Raw genomic sequence first — 20,696 nt, forward strand, 5'->3', positions numbered from 1 at the left:
ACTGTTTCTAACAATAAGCAAATTACAGTATCTAAGAAAACATTATCATTCCCAATAAAATGCCATGTTAGAACTTATAAGAGTTGCCAGTGCCTGCCTGGGAAGCACAAGGTACTGAGTTTGATCCCCAGTTCCACAAAAAAAAGAAAAAAAGAAAAAAGAAAAAATGTATGAGTACATTCACCAATATTTTGATCTAAGAAATATTTTATAAATATACATACTTTCAGCATTTGACACTCTGGAAAAACTATACAGTGTGATCAAAAAGTAGCGTGAATTTTTTTTTTTTATTACAGAAAATACATTGCCATTGTCTTTATAGTGGTGTGGCTGCCTGATGTTCTGAATTGATTCAAAATGTTTACTTTTCATGGTCATTTTGACTTTGCAGAAGAGACAGTAGTTGCACAGTGCCAGATCTGGTGAACAGGTGGATGAGGACACATCATAATGTAGTTACAAGCTCGCCTTTCCACTGGATGGCACTCAGCAGCAGCATTCACTGCATTTTTTTTATCACACCCCACAGACACAAAAGAGGACTTCCAGAACTGCTTCAGAAAGTGACCAAATGATAGCATAAGTGTGTTCGAAGAGAAGGGGAGTATTCTGAGGGGGGATTAATGGCAACATGTCTTTTACTAAAACAAATTTTATTTAAACATTCACCATATATTTTAATCATATCTTGGATTTTACAGCAGGATTTTAAAAGGTATTTAACTGTTCAAAGAATATTTTTTCATAAACAGGCTTAACCGTGTAAGAAGGATATCTTAAAATTGTCTCCTAATTTACATATACCATCATTTTGTGATTTTGATGGACAATTAGGCACTTCAGAGGTCTGTCACTTTCTCTTTAGGGATTCTGGCTTGGAGTCTTAAGGTCCCAGAGCGTTCTACCTGTGAGCAATTTCTGAAATTTCCTAGAGACTAACAGCAACTGAATGCTTACACTGGTATAGCAAAATGGGCTAAATGACAACAAAAACTTTTACTCTGGATTGGATTTTATCAACTGAATGCTAGTACCTCACTGTGATTACAAAGGTCTTTAATTTTCAAACAAAATTTTCTTTATTAAATCCAATTTATCAAATGAATTCTTACCAAACAGGTTTGGAAATAAAAGCTAAATGGATTGAAAGCCACGGTGTGCACTCAGAGAGTGGGAGAAAGAAGAGGCAAAATATTATCTATGGTTTTAGAGACAAAGAACAGAATGAGCAAACGTTTCATCCAAGATGTCTGGTTTCTGATTTCTTTGACTGTTCTCCTGTACCAGCTGCCTCTGAACAGAGATCTGCCTGATGGGAGTCACAGGCACTCTCCGTAAAAGCCACCAAATACCCAAAATGACAATCACCAGGACAGAAATACCTTGAAGAAAACAAGCCGAAGCCAATTACAGGATCTTGGATCTGAATGACTACATGGTTGGATGAGTAACTGTCAATCCAAAAAAAGAACACAATCTCCACAAGACAAATTTTCTATGTATTTACTTGCAGGTCTAAAGGCAGAGAGACTAGGGCCCTAACAGAGAAGTACTGGCAATCAGACTCAGTATAAATGAATTAAAAAGTTTATTAGTTATAGGAAAAAACCAGATTCTTCAAAATCAATTCTTGTTAAGTTCCCTGTGAAACAATAAGCTTACAGAAAATTTCTTTCTCATGAAGAGAAAATTCACTATACTTTTGGTCCAAGATATACTGAGTTTTTTTCTTCTTCTTCAGATGACAGATGGATGTAGCCAAATCTACGAACGAGTGTACTTGCCCCAAATGTGCAACATAAATACAGAAGCGATGAACAGAAGACTCATGACCAATACTGGAACAGGGCCACTAGAAATAAGAAGAGAAGGCATGCTTACTTCAGTAATAATATATTATTATATTTAATACAAAAAATGGTGTAGGGGCAAAGTGAGGAGAAGAAGCACTTAGAAATCATTCAGGAACATTATTTACATCATTTAAAAATACTGTCCAAGTAATTATTGTGGTTATTTTGAGAGTGTCATGACAGCACTGTGGCTGTGTTTATGAAGAGTCCTTATCTTCTAGTCAAACATACCAAAATATATACAAATGAAATGATCTGATGTTTTGGAGATAATATAATTTACAAAGTGTTTCTTAAATAGATCTTAAATAGATCTGTACTACAAATTCATGACACAGGCAAGACAAATATTAATCTCATACATAAGCAAAACAATTAAGGCTCAGCAGGATCGTTACTTGCCTAAAAACACATAGCCAGAATAGAAAGGTGAGACTTGAACTCAGGTTTTCTGATTCCACACATACTGTTCATTTTACTGCCTCAAGGTTTCCATCTTCAGAGAGCAAATGTTCTAGCCAGCATGCTTCGGTCTGACTTGTGATTTTAGTGTAGGAAGGAAATAGATTTTAATCATCTGCCCTTAACTAAACCAAATGCTTTTCCACATAAGGTATATGGGTTTTACAGGGTAAATTCCTTGAATGTTTACTTTAGGCACCATCTCTTTGACTCTTCTTGCCTGTACTAACTTTGGAGAATTCAAGCTATCTCATTTCACCTCCCAGATACAACTGGGGAGTAGAGTGGGAAGAGGAATCTTTATAATCATCAAGGCAATGGAGTGAATCCTACAAAGGCAGCAGGGCTAAGAGAGACCAGGTTTTGTTGTATGGACAACAAACAACGCACAGAGATTAAAATCTTTGTTACTGCTACTACTTTGTTCTTCCAAAAAATTTTTAATTAAGAGAGTAAAAAGTTTAAACAAATATGGGAAGAAACCATCATATTGCACTTGACCATACTCTCTTACTTTAAGGTAATGTTACAGCAACATCAGCCACAGAGCACAAAGCTGAGACTTCAGCTATCAGAGTCACATGTTGGAGTCTGGAAACCAACTCTGATGTACAAGCTGAGACTGTGGCCCTTACTTTCTTCAAGTCTGTCTCCTTATCTGTGTAGTGGGGATAGTCACAGTGCCTATCCCATAGGACTGCTGAGGGACTAAGTACATGATACATATGCAATGCAGGTTTACAGTAAGCACTCAGGAAATATTACCAACCTAAAAAAAATTCTAAACCCCTAGAAAAAGCTAAAAACAGGTCCTAAGACGTTGCTTGACTGCTCTAAGACATGGATTTGTGGATAAGAACTCACCTACAACACCTATCTCTGATGTGATGAGAATGGGGCTGATTCCTGGGAGGGCTGAGCAATGGCAGCCGACCAGCCCAGCTGTACAACAGCAGGAAGCCTAGGGCAGGCACAAGTCAGACTCACCCACAGGAGAATGGGTTTTCCCATCTTTTCAAGAATGGTTTAAAACGATTCCCTGGATATCCCAAAGAGCAAGGAAATTAAAAGTCACCTCTAATGAAGACCAAAAAGCTGTCAGTCACAATATCACTAATCCACATAACACCAATCCCAAAAATTACTTCCTAAACACATCCTTACAAGTCTCCAATAAAAAAAAAAAATCAATCAATTAAACCAAATCTCAAGGACTCTAGGGAAGCTTTCATAAAACTAAGTTTATAATCCAAGACAAGCGTCTGGTCAAATCAGGCTAATCCAATTTTCTACTAGACAGGCAGTATGGAAAGAGTATGAGACTTAATAGTTAAAATAACTGGTACCTTGCTGTTTGTCTCTAAGCTCATCACTTGTCTCTCTGAACCTGTCTCCATGGCTATAAAATGGTGTATTTCCCACGTCACAGGATTGCTGGGCATATCAAACTAGAAAATAGCTATTAAAGTTATTTGCAAAGAACCAAGTGCTATGCAAATGAGATTTGCTACTGTTAGTCTAATTCCTTATCCACTGGGATGAGTCAAGAAACAGCTGTGAGCAGCGGTGTTCTGGAGCCCACTTTGATCAGAAACCTGTGGGATTAGCCTACCATGGTAGCAGAATGGTAAATGAGGGTTCGCAGGCATGGGGACAGGCCTCCTGGAGGCCCACTTCCCACCACATAAGCACTCACAGGCCTAAGAATTTTGGAAGTGATATGTTCACCCTCCCAGGTCCACTCACCATCCTCCCAAGGCAAGCAGGCCATGGAACTTGTGGTAACACAGACTAATTGAAAACTTCCATTAGGGTGTAATAATACCAGCTTATGCCTCTAGGAGAACTCTGAAAAATCACCCAATTCCTATTCAGATGGTTGTCGCTATTTCTCACTGTGGGGTAAGAACACCAAATGAAGAGCAATTTCATCTAATTAAGCAGTGTTCCCTCCAGTTCTCTCTGTTCTCATCACTTACTCTGACACAGCTACAGAAAGACCTTCCTTCCTTTTCACTCACTCTATGAAGAGATGTCATTTAGGCCTGAAACTATCTAATTAGTTGATGAATGGCCAAGCTGAAACCAGCCCACCTGCCACAAATAAGTGTCTGCATACTATCCATCTCATAAAAACAAGTGCCAGTCTTAGCAGAGACAGACTGCACTGCCATGCTCTGTCACAGTAGAGAGACACACAAGGCCTGCTCCCAGACTTACACTTTGAGCCCCGGTGAATCTTCTGTGTAAAATCGCCACATGCCCCCAGTACCTGCTGAGGTTGTGCGGCCCGCGCTTCTTGTTCCACAGCTGGCATTTTTCCTGAAGGAGAGGAAAATGTTACCTATACCCTTTTCTTGGAAATCCTTATAATACCATTATAGCATATGCTACCATTATATGGTTAAAGAATCAATAAGAAAAAACTTCAGTGCTAGTACAGATTCAAATTCCTGCTTTTATTTCACAGATCCTAAGTACTATGAAGTATCTACTATATGCCAACGCACACAATATACTTGGTAAGTGTTAGACCCAGCGAGAAAGAACCAACCAGAGACCGATATTAAATCCACACAGGAGTTTATTACCCGCCGGGACCCGAGCCAAGCATTGGATTTGAGCCCCGACTGGGGGGAGACTAACATGTTTTATACACCTTTGAGGCCAACAGTTCCTAGGCTCCCCTATGGGATAGAACTAGCAAAGCAAGCGAAAGGTACAGAAGCCGAACGTCCTGCTGTTAGAACATTTGTAAAACAATAGGTGATTAATTGTTATTTCTAAAGGGACCTTTTAAGGGGAGGAGGTTTCTAAGCTTCCTCCTTCTGAGTTCATCTAAAGGGCAGGCAGGTGGGTTAAGCAGCAATATGGAGTCTGTCTTGCTAACTAGGGTCCTTCAGTAAGTAGTTACCATTTCCCATTTTATATATAAGGAAAATTACGCTCTGCATAGGTTAGGCAAAGTTTCTTAAGACCACATGACCAGAAAGTGGCCAAGTGGAATGTGGACCCAGTTCTGACTCAGAGCCCATGGACTGCTCACAACATCCGGTCTCCTCACTTGGACAGTACATCTGAGTTTCTCTTCACATGGGTTCTGTGCAGGCAAGTAAGAAGCACCTGTTCTAAAAGCCTTAAATCTATATAAGCCATTCTCAAAATGACTACTTTAAAAGATATTTTTAAATTACTGTGTTTACAGCAAGAGACAAAAGACATTAAGCTTTAATTGTATACGAGTACCAGAAATGGAATACGCATTTTAGAGAAAAATACTTCATACTCTGCTTTTGCTATTTTGTTACAATGACCACAGATCTTGCACAGGATGTGAAAAAATGCAGAAAACACCTAACTAGAACTTGTGCCTTCCAAAAGGATCAAGGTTCATGAAATGAGCTGTGTGATCCAGGCAGCCCTGGCCAGCAGAAGCCAACAGCACTGACCAGGAAGAAGCCTAGGGAACGCTTTCCCTCCCACTAGGAGAGCCCCTTCGTCACTGGGGAACCTCACCTAGCAAGTCTCCTCCCACACAGTACTACCTCAGTCTCATCCCCGTGCTAGAGTGGTACAACATGGAAGAAAGTAGTAAGTGGTAAGGAGACGTCAACAGGAATCTTCTTTGGGCCATTTATCACCACCCCAAAAGTCCTAGATGAGGAGAAAGGAGAGGGAATGCCCTGTTCATTACTGCCTCCACTAGCAACTGAATCCCAACACACCTTCCCTTAGACTCCCATTCCAGTAGGTATGGGTTGCTGATGCTGGATTTTTTTAAAAAAGGAAGAACACACAAAGAAATCCAAATGAAAACTCAGTCCCTACCATCTCTTCTCTCTTTCCTCCCACTCTGATCCTAATGGTCACTGAACCCTACCATGGCCTTGGCACCACACCAATTATAAGAACCGCTGGCTACAACCCAGAGAGCCTGCCCTGCCAACTGAATGGAAGAATGGAGTCCTGGTTTCAGTTTGGGATCCAGCTGGAAGAACTGAGCTAACGAGAGAACTTTTATTAGTGGGACAATGATTTGGGTCTATTGTACTATAAGAATTATATTTCAGACACATTAATTATGGGGCACATGGTCACCTTGGCACTTAGAACTCCATTGGTATGATTGTTTCTAAGGGGAAATGATTGTAAATAGAAAATATAATTTTACAGGGATTTAGAGTAACTCATGCACTTAGACATCCACACACAAAGATACACATACATTTAATCTATGGAGCAGATACCTGAAATTTTCTTCCTTCTTCACACAAAAGAACTTAAGTTAGAAGATAATTCTAGTGCCAACATGGCAAGTCATCAGCTGGCTCATGCACGTGCCACTACTCCCATAATTTCTGGGCTCCAGTTCCTGTCTTCAAAGTTGGAATGTCAGAAGCCTTAGGGGAATTAGTGTGGCCTCTTTTAAGACTTCTCACCTTCGCTGGCACATAGGCAATGAATTTGAAAACCAAAGGTCTATTTTACCTTTTCTTTCTGGCCAATATATCTTCCTATAACTTAACAAAATGGTGTTCAGATCTAATCATTTACACTTTGTTCTAACACAATGGCATTCTGGTTGTTCCTTGAACAAGCCAAGCTCAATAATCTCATTCTTTATACTTAACCATTCCTGTTGCCTAAGAAGCCTATTTCTGCCCAGACCACTATACGATTTGCTTCCTTGTTTCTTTCAGTTCTCTATCCAAATGCCACCCACTCTGAACACCCTATTTAAAACAACTCTCAACACTTACCCTATACCCACCGCTCTCTATCCCCTACCTAGCTATATTTTTCTTCCATAGCCCTTACTGCAAGAATTACATTACTTATTTATTTGTCTCTTATGGTCTTCCACACTAGAATAAAGTTCAGGGAATTAACAAACCCTGCCTATGTTGTAGTTATGCCTTGTCTTCAGATGCACCCCTCCGCCACCCAGCCTCATGCTTTTTCAGAGGTGGGTGAATCTAGAGTGTTTGACTGATTCATGGTGGGGCTAGGCCCAAGGGCACTAGGATTAAGTGCATGAGTGCTACCCACCCTAAACAGTCTGAATAAGATAAAAGGGCCAGAAAGACCACTGTTATGGTCTCTTGTTGCTTTTACTGTCTTCTGCCTCCATGAACTGTTGCCCCTCTGCCACTGTGCCTTGGAGCCAGTCAATTATGGATTAAAACATCTATGAACTGTAAGCCAAATAAGCCTTTCCTCTAACTTTGGGTGTTGAGTATTTTGTCTCAGCAACAAGAGAAAAGTAACTAACGCAGTTGTTCACAGATATATCCTTTAATCTTAGGCAGTGTTTGGCATGTAGTAGACCCTTAATAACTATTTGATGACTATCTTAATATCTACTACTCCACCATCTTAATTCCCTGATTCCCATTAATCTGCTAGAACACTGTGCAGAACTTCACAGTTTTGCCATTTATAATGCATTATTGCTCCTTTTCATCCTCATAACAACTTCCTTTTACACTATATTAAACAGAACAAGGATTCCAACCAAGGTATTACTACTTCTATTACTTTACTCAGCATAGAGAATGAAAATCTGCTGACTATACAAACCACAGATTTATTGTTAACCACTAGCTTCAACTCTTTCTCAAAGTCATGAGTACAAAGCATAAACATATACTTAGACAACCAATACTTACATTACACTCATGAATACTTAATACTTAACTAGTAACAAACTTCTAGAAAGGAATACTGAAGGTCTCTCAGTACATATGACCATAGTTTGTCTGGTTACATTGTCTCTACCATACTAAATCCTAAAGATCCTATTAATACCTTTAACTTTAAAAGCTCTCGCTATCCATTTCACTTATTATGGGTTATTTCATTTGTATTATGTAAGTTATTTGATTATAATTACATCAGATAAACATACGCTTTCATTTTCTTTAAAAATTTTCATGTAGCCAAACTTCTAGGCCCCAGTACTACTATTTCTCTTTAACCAGAACCATTCCTCCAAGGAAGTATACATGTCTACAGGAAAGAATCCCAGCAAAGAGTCTCAGTCTAGCAACAGGAAAGCACTCCAAATGCATATAATCCAAATCACAGCCTGATGCACTTTCCTGAAACGTCTCAGTGACAGGAAACCCATAATCATTCAGGATAACTCACAGTTCTGTTTCTGATAGTTGTTTACAATTTCCTTCTCTGAGTTGCATTGTTTCATGTATATTCAAATCACCAGTATTAGATTTATGATTATAAATTTAGATTTTTCTATTGAAGCCAACAAGAAAAGCCTCATCACTCTTCACATTCTTACGGATAGTTTTCATGCATCTGTTAAGGCCTTCTCTCTAGATAAAACCTTACTAGGTCCTTCAAAAATCTCAAGACAAAAGGATTACTCAGTTCCTTCATTCATTCGTAATTTACTGCATCAGGACTTATGACAGGAGCTGGAGAAAGACAGGACTGGGGCAGTTTCTCCATCAAAGTACGGCAGAGGAGATAAATACGGAAACATATATGTCTTTACAATGATATGATCAAAATGCTACTAGGAGCAAAAGCAAAGACAATTGCTACTGGTGCCTGCGGATTAGAGGTCTCCAGTGGAAATAACCCTGGGCTTTGTCTTGGAAAATAAAGGAATTAGGGGAGGGGCAGCCAGGGTGGTGAGCTGGTGCGTTCAGAAAACACTAAGTTCACTATTACTAAATCACAGGAGAAAGGAGAAAAGTAGACTGGAAAGATCATCCAAGGCTGTGGTCCCCACACCATCTTTTAACATTTGCCAAAAAGAATCTAACAAAAAACAAAGCAGAAAACTAACAGCTGACTGGATGATGGCCTGAACAGAAGAGAAAGGTAGCAAATAAAAAGTAGATAAGCAAGATTAAGCATTAAACTGGGGCAACAGAAATGAAGAAGGAAAACATTCATGAAAAGGTTTTCCTGTCGAATTCAATTAATGTATGGCGTATGACTGGGGATTAAGAAATCTGAGATGACGCTGAGGTTTCTGGTTTTGGGTAAATTTGTGTATAGCAGTACCATCTGGAAATAAGACATATCTTGGGAAGGGGATGCTAGGGTGTGTCAGAGAAGTTGTGTTAAATTGAGTGTGTACAGTACTTGATTGAAATGAAAAGGCAAAGCTCATGTCCAGAGACACCAGCTTACCTACATTAAGTTGTCCCTGATCCTATTCCAGTTTAATTTTCCTTCTTAAGAAGCGCGAAACTGAGCGAAGAAAATGATGCTCTCCATGGCCACAGCAACTCAGGTTTCTCTTGCCCTCGTGAGTCTTAAGGTCCTGGGGTCTCCTTCCCTGCCTGAATCAAGGAATTCCCGGGCCCCATCTCTCCACGTCTGCAACTCAGCGGCCCGCGGGGATCCTTACCTTTGCCGGACAGTGGATCCTGCTGCCCGGGCGGCAACTGCTTTGCTGGGAGAACGCCCCGAGGAGCCCACGTTAGTGCCACTGGGAGTCGGACCAGGCTAGAGTACGGGGAGACAGACTGTGAGCGTCGCAGACTCGCTCCCGGATCCCCCAGCACCCGCACGAAAGGCTGGGGAAACAAGGGAGCCCCAGAGAAAGGGTAAAGCACAAGGTAGAAAACAGGAGGGATCAAGGAGGTATGGTTGAGGTTGCAGTACCATGCTGGAGGACGAAGAACCGTGACAAGATGAAGCAGACCACTGAAAGGTTGCCGCGCCAGGGAAGGACCCGAGCCTAGGGAGACTGGTTCAGGCCCCACCCCCAGACCCGCTGGCAGGGTCCTCGCAGATTCCCCGGACCTCTGGGTTGTCCCATGATATGCCTGTGGAAATTCTGCTGAAGGCGACCTGACCAGCCGCTAAGTGAAAAGTACAGACCCTCCGTCTCATTCCTTTTGATCACAGCGTCCTTCATATAACTCAATCCCTCCAAAAAGGAGGATATAGCCTAGATCGGGCGACAAATTTTCTTTGGCAGTTACTAAGCCCCCATAGATTTGCGCTGATGTGGCCTAACTGACGCATGCGCGGCCGGGCGGTGTCGGCCCTCAGAGGCCAGCTAGGGTCCGGGGGCGGAGCTTGCGGTAGCCCAGGCGCGGCTCTAGAATCATGGCTGAAACGCTGGGCCAAGACCAAGATGCTGGTACCAACCCGTCGGTGCTGTTCCTGCACCCGGACCTGGGCGTGGGTGGCGCCGAGCGGCTGGTGCTGGACTCTGCGCTGGCGCTGCAGGCGCGCGGCTGTAGCGTGAAGATCTGGACGGCTCACTACGACCCTGGCCACTGCTTCGCCGAGAGCCGGGAGCTGCCGGTGCGCTGCGCCGGGGACTGGCTGCCCCGCGCCTTGGGCTGGGGCGGCCGGGGCGCCGCCGTTTGCGCCTACGTGCGCATGGTCTTCTTGGCGCTCTACGTGCTCTTCCTCGCCGACGAGGAGTTCGATGTGGTGGTGTGCGACCAGGTGAGGGAGCCTGGGGACCCAGAGGGAGACCCTTAGTGCTCTGCGGTTCCGAAAGGTCGCGACTGGCCTGCAAAAGTCCACTGGAAGTGAGACTTGTCGAACTTTAGCATGGATCCTAAAGTTGCAGATCGCAGCCCTACCCTCTTTTTAGGAAGCTTTCAGATGGGGCCCAGAAATAAGCACTTAGATGGGACTTGGGGCTCGCGCTCAGGAACACTGGCATTAGAAGTCGGCTGCAGTTATCTCGTACGTCTGAAAAACTCGTTGTTGTCTTCCCATTTTTCTGTTATTTTTGTTGACTTTACTTCTAGGTCCTATGCATACTGCTGTCTGTACTCTCTCCAGCCAGACCACCGCAGTATTCATTATAGTGTCATATATTAAAAGCACCAAAGCTAAATGTGTCATGTCCTATTAAAACTTTAACATGGTTCCCTATTGGTCTTTGGAGAAAAGCCCAAGTTCTGTACCTTGCTAAGTAACGTTCAGCTGGATCTGCCCTATAGCTATTCCAGATATTTTTTTCTTAGATATTTTTCCAACCCCAGATTCTTATTTTAAAAGGTAATACTTCTATTCAGCAATAAAATTCAGACAATATGAAAAGGTATAATGTAAAAGACCAATCCCATTCATCTCCCAGAAGATAGCCACTGTCAAGTTTTCCTGTATCTATCCTAGAAATTGGCTACACCAACATATGTGTGTTTGTTTATAGATACATCTTACTTGTACGTAATTGGGATTATGACATGCCTTCTGTTGTATACTTTTGTCAGCAAAAAACTTGTATTTGGGACATCCTTATGAATCAGTATTAGAGATTCACTTCATTGTAGTGTCTAGGAAGTACACTTTTGTTTGAATATACCATGATTCATTCATTCTTCTGTAAAAGGACACTAACATTGTGACCAGTTTTGTGTTTGTGTATGTGTGTGAATAGATCAGTGTCATCATGAACATCCTTATACTTTTTTGTTTTACACTTCTGCAAGGATGTCATTTGAGTAAATTCCTAGAAATAAAGTTGTGGGTCAAAGAGTAGTTAGTTCGTTTTAAATGTCAGTAACAGTTGCCAAATTTGCCTTCCAGAGTTTTCCATATCCTCTTGTCCACACTGGATGTTGTCCACCATTTTAATCACTGCCAAACTGATAGAAATAGTATCACCCCTTCATTTGTGTTTATTAAATTATGACTCCTGAGTTACTTTTGATCACCTTTACTTATGTGAAAGCCATATCTTTTTAAGAAATGTGAACATTCAGCTGGGCATGGTGACACACAACTGTAATTTCAGCACTCCGAGGCAGGAGGGTTTCAAGTTTGAATCAAGGCTGGGCAACATAGCAGCTTAACAAAACCTTGTCTCAAAAAATAGGTGGACGTTGAGTGGCTCAATACAAAGGCTTTCGGTTCAATGTACTGCAAAAAAAAGAAAAAAATGTTTACCAAAGATTTACCAAACATTCTGCATGTGTCCATCAGTAAGCAGGAAGCAGCTAAGATGTAGTAGGTAGAAAAACAGTGAGACCTGGACGTAGGAGTTCTGGATTTAAGTTCCATACCCACCACTTTATGTAGCTTTGGATGAATTGCACAGTATCCCTAAAGTACAACTTCTTTGGGTATTATTTAAATGAGCAAGGGATTATATAATTTGTAAAGGTTCCCAATAGGATAGTCTCTAGAAATGCCAGCCTGTAATTCATGCTTAGTAATCATTATGATTAATATTTAGCAATAATATAAGCTAAACTTCAAGTTTTACACATATCAGTGTATTTCATAGTCAAAAAAAGCTGTGTTTTAAACTATGATTGTTACTGTGTTACATAAGACATTGAATCCCAGAAAGGAGTAGATTACTTGATCACAATCACACAATTAGAACTAAAATTCAAACCCTGGAAATCTTATTACAGAGTCTGAACTGCTATAGTTTATCTGTTACTACCTTAGGGGGATCAAGATCCTAGTGCTGCACTGTCCAATGTGCCCTTGTGCCTGTTGAATGCTTAAAATATGACCAGACTGAACTGATATGCTAAATTGTGAAATATAAACCTGATTTTAAAGATTTAATATGAAAAAACATAAAGTATCTCATTAAGATATTTAAGTAGTGATTATATTGTGAATTTATTTGGTTATATTTTAGGTAAAGCATGTTAAAATTAGTTTCAACCTCAGAACTTTAATGTGACTGGATTTTTATTTTATTTCTGTTGGACCACACTGTTCAAAAGAAAATCACTGGCCGGGGATTTAGCTCAGTGGTTCCGGCGCCTGCCACACGAGCACAAGGTCCTGAGTTCAATCCCCGGTACCAAAAAAAAGCAAACAAACAGAAGAAAATCACTAGACATACAACTTTAGGTGTTTAGCACATGTGCTACAAAAGTCTGCCTTCTGTACACCAGTCATTATATTGGGCATAGAGGGGGGAATACAGAGCAGTATTAGACATTCCCCATGAGGAGCCCACACACAAGGCATGGCAGGTATCTATGCTTCTGATTGATTGAAGTTCAGTTGACCATTTTATCTGCTGTTGATTTTACTTTGGGTAGGTGTCTGCCTGTATCCCTGTGTTCAAGCTGGCCAGACGACGTAAGAAGATCCTGTTTTACTGTCATTTCCCAGATCTGCTTCTTACCAGGAGAGATTCTTTTCTTAAACAGCTATACAGGGCCCCAGTTGATTGGATAGAGGAATATACCACTGGCATGGCAGATTGCATCTTGGTCAACAGCCAGTTCACAGCTGCAATTTTTAAGGAAACTTTCAAGTCCCTGTCTCATATAGACCTCAATGTTCTCTACCCATCACTGAATGTCACCAGCTTTGATTCAGCTGTTCCTGAAAAACTTGACGACCTAGTTCCTAAGGGAAAAGAATTTCTGTTCCTCTCTATTAACAGATATGAAAGGAAGAAAAATCTGAAATTGGCACTAGATGCCCTTGTACAGCTACGCACACGATTGACTTCTCAAGACTGGGAGAGGGTTCATCTGATCATGGCAGGTGGTTATGATGAAAGAGTCCAGGAGAATGTGGAACACTATCAGGAATTAAAGAAAATGGTCCAGCAGTCTGACCTTAGCCAGTATGTGACCTTCCTGCGGTCATTCTCAGACAAACAGAAAATCTCACTCCTCCATGGCTGTACATGTGTGCTTTATACACCAAGCAATGAGCACTTTGGCATTGTCCCTCTGGAGGCCATGTACATGCAGTGCCCAGTCATTGCTGTCAATTCAGGTGGGCCCTTGGAATCCATCATCCACAATGTTACAGGCTTTCTGTGTGAGCCTGACCCAATGCACTTCTCGGAAGCAATAGAAAAATTCATCCATGAACCATCCTTAAAAGCTACAATGGGCCTGGCAGGAAGAGCAAGAGTGACGGAGAAATTTTCATCTGAAGCATTTAAAGAACAGCTCTACCAATATGTCACAAAACTACTGGTATAATCAGATTCTTTTAAGGTTCTTTATGCTGCATTCACTGACGTTATTTTTATGCATTCTGAGCCCAGTTTTGATACCAGAAGAGATGTTTTAAAAATAAACTTGAGTCTTGAGGGCCAGGGATTTAGCTCAGTGGTTCCAGCACCTGCCTTGAAAGCACAAGGTCCCGAGTTCAATCCCCGGTACCAAAAATAAATAAATAAATTTTTAAAATAAATAAATAAACTTGAGTCTTGAATCTGAACTGCCTTCCTGTATACCACACCTCCCTGTGTACTTTTCAGAAAAAATGGTATCTCTTACACTGTGATTGTTCCAAGTCTTACCATGTTCAGAATATTTTATTTTCTTTGGATCATTGTTGCTTTGCCTATAAATTTTGACTCATACTGTGCCTTAATTAGTTTTGATAGTAAAAGTTGATTAATCTGGTAGAGCACTTGCCTAACACGTGCAAAGCCCTGTGTTCAATCACCAGCACTAAAAAAAAAAAAAAAAAGTTGGTTAATTTGACTTTATAGTGTAATGAGAACAGCGTTTTGGTAGTTTCCAGAATCAAGTGTTCACTGTCATATATTAGTGGAACTTTTGTTGGTCAGACTTTTGCCTGGATTCATAGCAAGAGTGCTTAATTTTTCTTCTTACAAAGATGACATTGTATTTTTTTCACACTGAAGCATGACAATAAAAGATGTTTGGCATGAGAAGAAACAAAAGTTTTAGCCTCCATGACTTATTTTGGCACTATTAGATGAGATATCCAAACCTGAAGTCAAAAAGCTAAAGTGAATATTGACATGAAGAGGGAATATCGTCACACATGCAATGTGCATAGCTTACTGTTCCTGTGACAAAATATCTTAGATAAACAACTTGAAGGGAAGAGAGGTTTGCTTTGGCTCGCAGTTTCAGAGATTTCAGTCCATGGTCACTTAGTCACATGGTCACTGTCTCAATACACAATTTTTTTTATCCGTCACGGCCCAACCTAAATGCCACTGCTCCAAATGAAGCTTGCCTTGACCCTCTGCACACCTCCCAAGGTAGAAGTGATCTTCCACTTCCATATAGTCTAGCCCTTTTATGCTGCTAACCAGTTCTTATAGTTCATTATATACCTATTGGTCTAAGTCCAAACAATAAATAAAGCAATTTTCAATATACCTCTAAAGCTCAATTCACTTTTAAAACTAGCAAATACCACTAGCTAAAGGCCCCACATTAATGAACGCTAAGAACATAGATTTGAGAGCATAACCGCCTATATGACTAGGAAAGGTAATCTGCACCTCAGTTTCTGTAAGCTGGGATCATTGTTCTATTTACTTTCCTCATAGGATGATTATGATGGGTTTCAGTAGTATATACAGAGCTCTTGGCACATAAATACATGTGATAAAAATACAGTGACTTAATTTTTTTAAATGTATCACAGTGAAAGACATTGCCATTAATTCCTCTCACAGCACTCTGCTTTGAACGCTTAGCATTCTTGACACTTTCTGAAGCAGTTCTGGAAGTCCTCTTTCATGTCTTTAGTTGAACTGTCATATCTTCCTCAGTGTCCTGAAGTGATTCAAAATGCTTTTCCTGATCATTTTGCCTTTGGGGAAGAACTAGAAGTCCCAAATTCCCAAATCTAGTGAATGAGGACCTGTTGTAATGTCTGTATTTGACAGAAATGGCCATAAACATTTACAGTCTTTTACTATAATATTTTTTTGAATTTTTATTTTAAAATCCACTGTATTTTGTGATCATACTTCATAAATCTTAACTATTATTTTGCAATTTTGGAATACTGAAAATGACTAGAAGTTCCTGTGGGTTTCATACTGCACTGTTACTATTCTGGGATTCTTTAGTGGATGAAATCCCAGCTTAAAATTTGTCACCTGCATCTGTGTTACAGGAGTGCAGTGTTTATTTTTAAGACATCATACCAAAAAGAAGTTCTACAAAATGAGGGTGTCAAATGTTCTGTTGAATTTCATTTAGCATTATTAAAGTTTACTGTCCAGTAAAATAAGTGAATCTGTGGTTTGCATTTCTGAGAACTTCATCTTTTCCAGAAAAACCTGCTGGGTTTAGGACAAGTGGGATTGGTCACTGTTAACCATAGCTGTTGCTCACCCCTTTGAAGCACTAAATCTTTTACTTATATGACTTTTTTTTTTTTTTTTTTTTTTGGCTACTGGGGATCGAACTCAGGTCCTTGAGCTTGCAAAACAGGTAGCGGAACCACTGAGCTAAATCCTCGGCCCTATATGACCATTTTTTTGGAGATCCCTCCAAGATGGGCCACATGAGTTTGTAGGTTCTTAATTTAAGTTGTCCTCATTTACCCAAGGCCCTGCAGATGACAGTAAACCTTCACAGATCTGGGAGGGCTGCAGAGATCTGTCTGTCAGGAACTTCCAGCTGCTGACCAGTTGGCTCTCAGCTGCTGGGCAGGTGCACCTGAGGAGGGAGCTTTACCCACTGGACGTGTTCACAGCTTTCAAAACTAGTAAGAAGTAGGGAAAACAGGAGCAAACAACACCGGAAGTGACTTGTCAATACTAACTCTAGCACTTGGAGAATCGGTGCTTCTCCATGTGTGGGGCATGATGGGAGAGGCACAACAGGCAATTCATCAAAACCTCATGGCAGGTGTATGGAGTGCAGGTCTTCCTCCCTTTGTAAGTGAATGGTTAGCCTGCCCAGGTTACAGCCTTGAGGGCCGGTCAGAGTCTCAGGGCTCTGATGCCACAGCCTCACTATGACCTGCAGTTCACAGCTCCATGTGCATGGTGTCTGAAGTGTACTTGTTGAGGTCCCCACATTCAGAAAGGATTTGTTGTTCACTTTCCTTTTCATCTTGGGGCAATCTGTGAGGTGAGTATTATTATCCCCCATCTTATACACGAAACTCAAGTAAAAGACTGGCCCAAGGGCACAAAATTAAAGTGACTGAGCTTGAATACAGCCCATGTTACCTGATCCATCAGGAGTCTACAAACCAGAAGATCTCAATCTGTGCCCTTTGATACCCTCAAATACCACATGTCCCTCACACATCCACAGCAGGACGGGGGAAGGTTGCGGGGTCAGATTGTACATAGAAGAGAGTCACCCACTCTGATAAAGGGGAGCAGTGTTGTGGTTCTTCCTGTCCAACAATGACTAATGTTGAACTCTGCATGGCCTTTAGAGTTTGCAAAGTTCTGGATTGTCTGCTGCTCTTCACATCGTCCTTCCTAGTAATTACTGTGGGCAGTTTTATAGGTGGGAAATCTTCAAGCTCAAGACTGTCCAAATTGCCAGGGATTTAGCTCAGTGGTGCCACCACCTGCCTCACAAGCACAAGGTCCCAAGTTTGATCCCCAGTACAAAACAACAACAAAAAAGACTGTCCAAGTCAAGTTCTTTTCATTTGTACTATGGATGCCTCTTTCACAAAAGCTTTGCCACATCTAACCTGCCCCAGACACCTGTTTAACCCACTATTTTGTTCTATGTCATCTTCTTTAAAGAATAGAAGACACCTGAACAATACCCCACTCCACTCACCCAGTCAACCCTTCTCTGTCCACCTCTGCTAGGGTCACCAACTGCTCTATGACCTCCATTATTTGCATTTCCAACCTATAGAATCAAAGTCAATCAACTCACTGGAACCCCAGTGGTCATCCTCCCTCATTTGCTCCTAACAGATGGGTAACAGACCCCAAAAGAGGAAGGGACACTCCTTAGATCACAGAAGAACAATTGTAGCCCTCTTCTCTCTCAACCTCCTTCCATCACTTCTACTTTCATCAAAAAACCCTTGTCTCCTGCCACTTTGAACTCCTTGTTCCTTCCTTCCTAACTTCAATCTTCTGCCACTCTGTGCCCTGTGAGAGTACCACCATCCAGACAGCATGCCCTCTTGCTAGTTAGGAGATGCAGAGCTTTGCCAATGACAGTTTCTTGCCTGTCCCTGGTTAAACAGCAGCCCCTGGGTGGAGAGAAGGCTAGAGTTTTGCTATGTTGACTCCTGAGCCAAGAGGCTGATTGGAGCCAGCAGCAATGTCTGGATCAGAACTGGGCAGGGGGTGGGGGAGACAGTACTTATAGTGAAGGGGACCAGTCCAGAAATGTTGTGTTTGTCTACTTGGGTTTTCTGATATTCCTGAAATTAGTTTTCTAACTTTAATGATAATCCAGAAGATAAGAGTTTTTTCCAACAAGAAACTGTTTCAGCAACATGGACCAACCTGGAGTGAAGTGGAATAAACCGGGCACAGAAAGAAAAAGTGCATGATCTCACTCCTGGAACCTAAAGAAGCGGATATCATAGAGAGTTGAACAGTGATTTCTAGAGGCTGGGAAGGATAGTGAGGAGGAGGGGAGAGGGAGAGGTCTGAAAATGGGTACAAAGCTACAGTGGGAGGGACAGTTTTGGCTAACAACATGGTATCGAATATTTCAAAATGCCTAGAAGAGAGTGTTTTGAATGTTCTCCCCACAAAGAAAAGATAAATGTATGAGATGATGCATATGCTGACTTCTGATTTATTATAGAATGTATACCTGTATCAAAAACCACACTACATGCCATAAATATGTACAATTGTCGTGTCAATTAAAGGCAAATTTTTTTAAAAATAAGGATTTGACCATGAAAAAAGTAATATTTTTTTAATTAAATGGTAAAATAATCCTATTGTTCACTTAGGCTTTTTCAACACATTGACATTTATGTCTCCAACTAATAATGCCCTATCTGAGATATATACTTTGTTCTTTATAATAATCCCTACTATTATATATTGAGGTTTCCTCAACTTTTTGCTACTACAAGCAGCCCAGAAGAAAATAATTGACTTTAAATTCTGGAAGTAGATGTATAAAAGTTTTAAAGGAAAATTTGGAAAGCAAAAATGTAGAAAACTGGAAAATAAACCAGCACATGAAAAGGTTTCAAACCTGCTTAACAGCACACCAAAAAAATAACCAAGTCTCAAAAAAAAAAAAAATACTAATTAGCCACGTTTATTTTCAAATCAAGTTACCATGTTACCAGCTTACAATCAGCCAAATTGTAGGCTCCCTTTGCATTGTGAAACTCAGAATCCTAGCTTAACATTTCAGCTCAGTAGAATAAGACAGTATCACACACCAGGACATATGCAATGCACCACTCTGAAACTATTAGCAAGGTGACTGCATTAGTCAGGACTCTCAGTTGCTGGTGACCGGAACTCAACTCTTAACTTAGGCAGAAAAGGGAAGTTTTTAGGAAGCTACTGGGGTAGATCATAACATTCAAAGAAAAGTTGCATTGTGGAACTAGGGGAAGTGCAAGTATATAGCGAGTCTTTGAGATTCAAGGGAACTAGGAATTTAAATGCCACCAGAACACCATTTCTTTATGTAAAATTTCATTGTCTTTTATTATGGACTGGTTTCTTACTTGTGGCAGAAAATGGACAACAGCAACCAAGCCTTCCATCTTACTGATTCTGTCACTAAGGAGGATGTAGAAAAGATTTCCGTGAAAGACTATGATGAACATTTCTTGGTCCTTCCCTTAAATTAATGAAACAAGGCCAGAGACAAGGTGCTATGTCAGCAACCTAACCTAGAGTCCATCAGCTGGGTCAAGCCATATAGCTAGGAGAGGAGCAGGGGGTATACCAGGGAAGGAAGTATATGCAGTCACCAGAAGACGGTTAGCTGGGCAGTTAAGTAGGTATTCTCTACAGCTCAGAAATGGGGACTCCTCAAAAACTTAGGCCACCCAAAGGGCCTGGCAGAGAAGCCATCTCGTCCCACAACATTTATAGATTACTTCCACTTTCACAATAAATCTTACTAATATTATTTGGGACAAACTTTATACAAGTGACTGCAGACTAACAGTTTCATATTTTTTGACTTTTATGTTCCTCAGGGTGACAAAATACCTGAAACAATCAACTTGTAAAGACGGTAAGTTTATTTTGGCACGTACTTTCTGAGGTTTCCGTCCATTGTCACTTGTTGCAGTTTATTTGGGCCTGTGACAGTATATCATGGTGGGATTGTGTTGCAAAGGAGGACTGTTCACATCATTGTAACTGGGAAGCAAAAGCAAAAGAGAGTGGCCAAGACTCCAGTACAGTATCCCCTTTGACCCAATTTCCTTCTATTAAGCACCACCTCCTAAATGTTCTGCCACCCCCCCAATCCTCCCATTAACACATAGGCCTTTGGGGAACATTTAAGATCCAAACCATAGCAACTTGGATAATTGCTTCATATTCATATTCCCAGACTTGGCTTTCTCTTTGTTCATATTTGAATATTTTACCTAGATTTTAATTTTGTCTAATAAGCAGAAAAACCTTGGATTTAGGATTTGTTTTTTTGTTTTGATATAGGTTTAGTTTTGTTTTTATTTAATAATATTGGTCTTTAATACTTTATCAGACTACTGAGGTTTCTCTTACTATACCGG

The 20,696-nt window shown here is 40.8% G+C and overlaps 3 protein-coding genes across 5 annotated transcripts in view; 1 reads left to right on the forward strand and 2 right to left on the reverse strand.

The window, feature by feature from the left end:
* Positions 1 to 1,574: 1,574 nt before the first annotated feature.
* Sec61b (SEC61 translocon subunit beta) lies at positions 1,575 to 10,215 on the reverse strand. The gene is given in 5 exon segments (XM_004864939.4): positions 1,575 to 1,855; positions 4,539 to 4,640; positions 9,703 to 9,800; positions 9,960 to 10,013; positions 10,015 to 10,215. Coding segments are annotated over 5 exon segments (543 nt in total). The 3' UTR covers positions 1,575 to 1,767.
* Tgfbr1 (transforming growth factor beta receptor 1) overlaps positions 9,703 to 20,696 on the reverse strand; it is a 128,591-nt gene continuing 117,597 nt past the window's right edge. For all 3 annotated transcript variants that reach the window (XR_015440001.1, XR_015440000.1, XR_001182368.3), the window contains 2 exons: positions 9,960 to 12,185; positions 9,703 to 9,871 (listed from right to left, as the gene is read on the reverse strand). The gene's annotated coding sequence lies outside the window, so the exon portion shown is untranslated. The remainder of the gene's footprint in view (positions 9,872 to 9,959; positions 12,186 to 20,696) is intronic.
* Alg2 (ALG2 alpha-1,3/1,6-mannosyltransferase) lies at positions 10,410 to 14,759 on the forward strand. Its single transcript, XM_004864940.3, has 2 exons — positions 10,410 to 10,757; positions 13,334 to 14,759. The coding sequence occupies exons 1-2, from the start codon at positions 10,410 to 10,412 to the stop codon at positions 14,234 to 14,236; spliced, it is 1,251 nt and encodes a 416-aa protein (XP_004864997.2). The 3' UTR covers positions 14,237 to 14,759.

This window comes from Heterocephalus glaber, unplaced genomic scaffold (genome assembly GCF_053883595.1).
Source record: "Heterocephalus glaber isolate CG9 unplaced genomic scaffold, H.glaber_assembly_v1.0 deba00001481, whole genome shotgun sequence".
Classification (NCBI taxonomy): Eukaryota; Metazoa; Chordata; class Mammalia; order Rodentia; family Bathyergidae; genus Heterocephalus; species Heterocephalus glaber.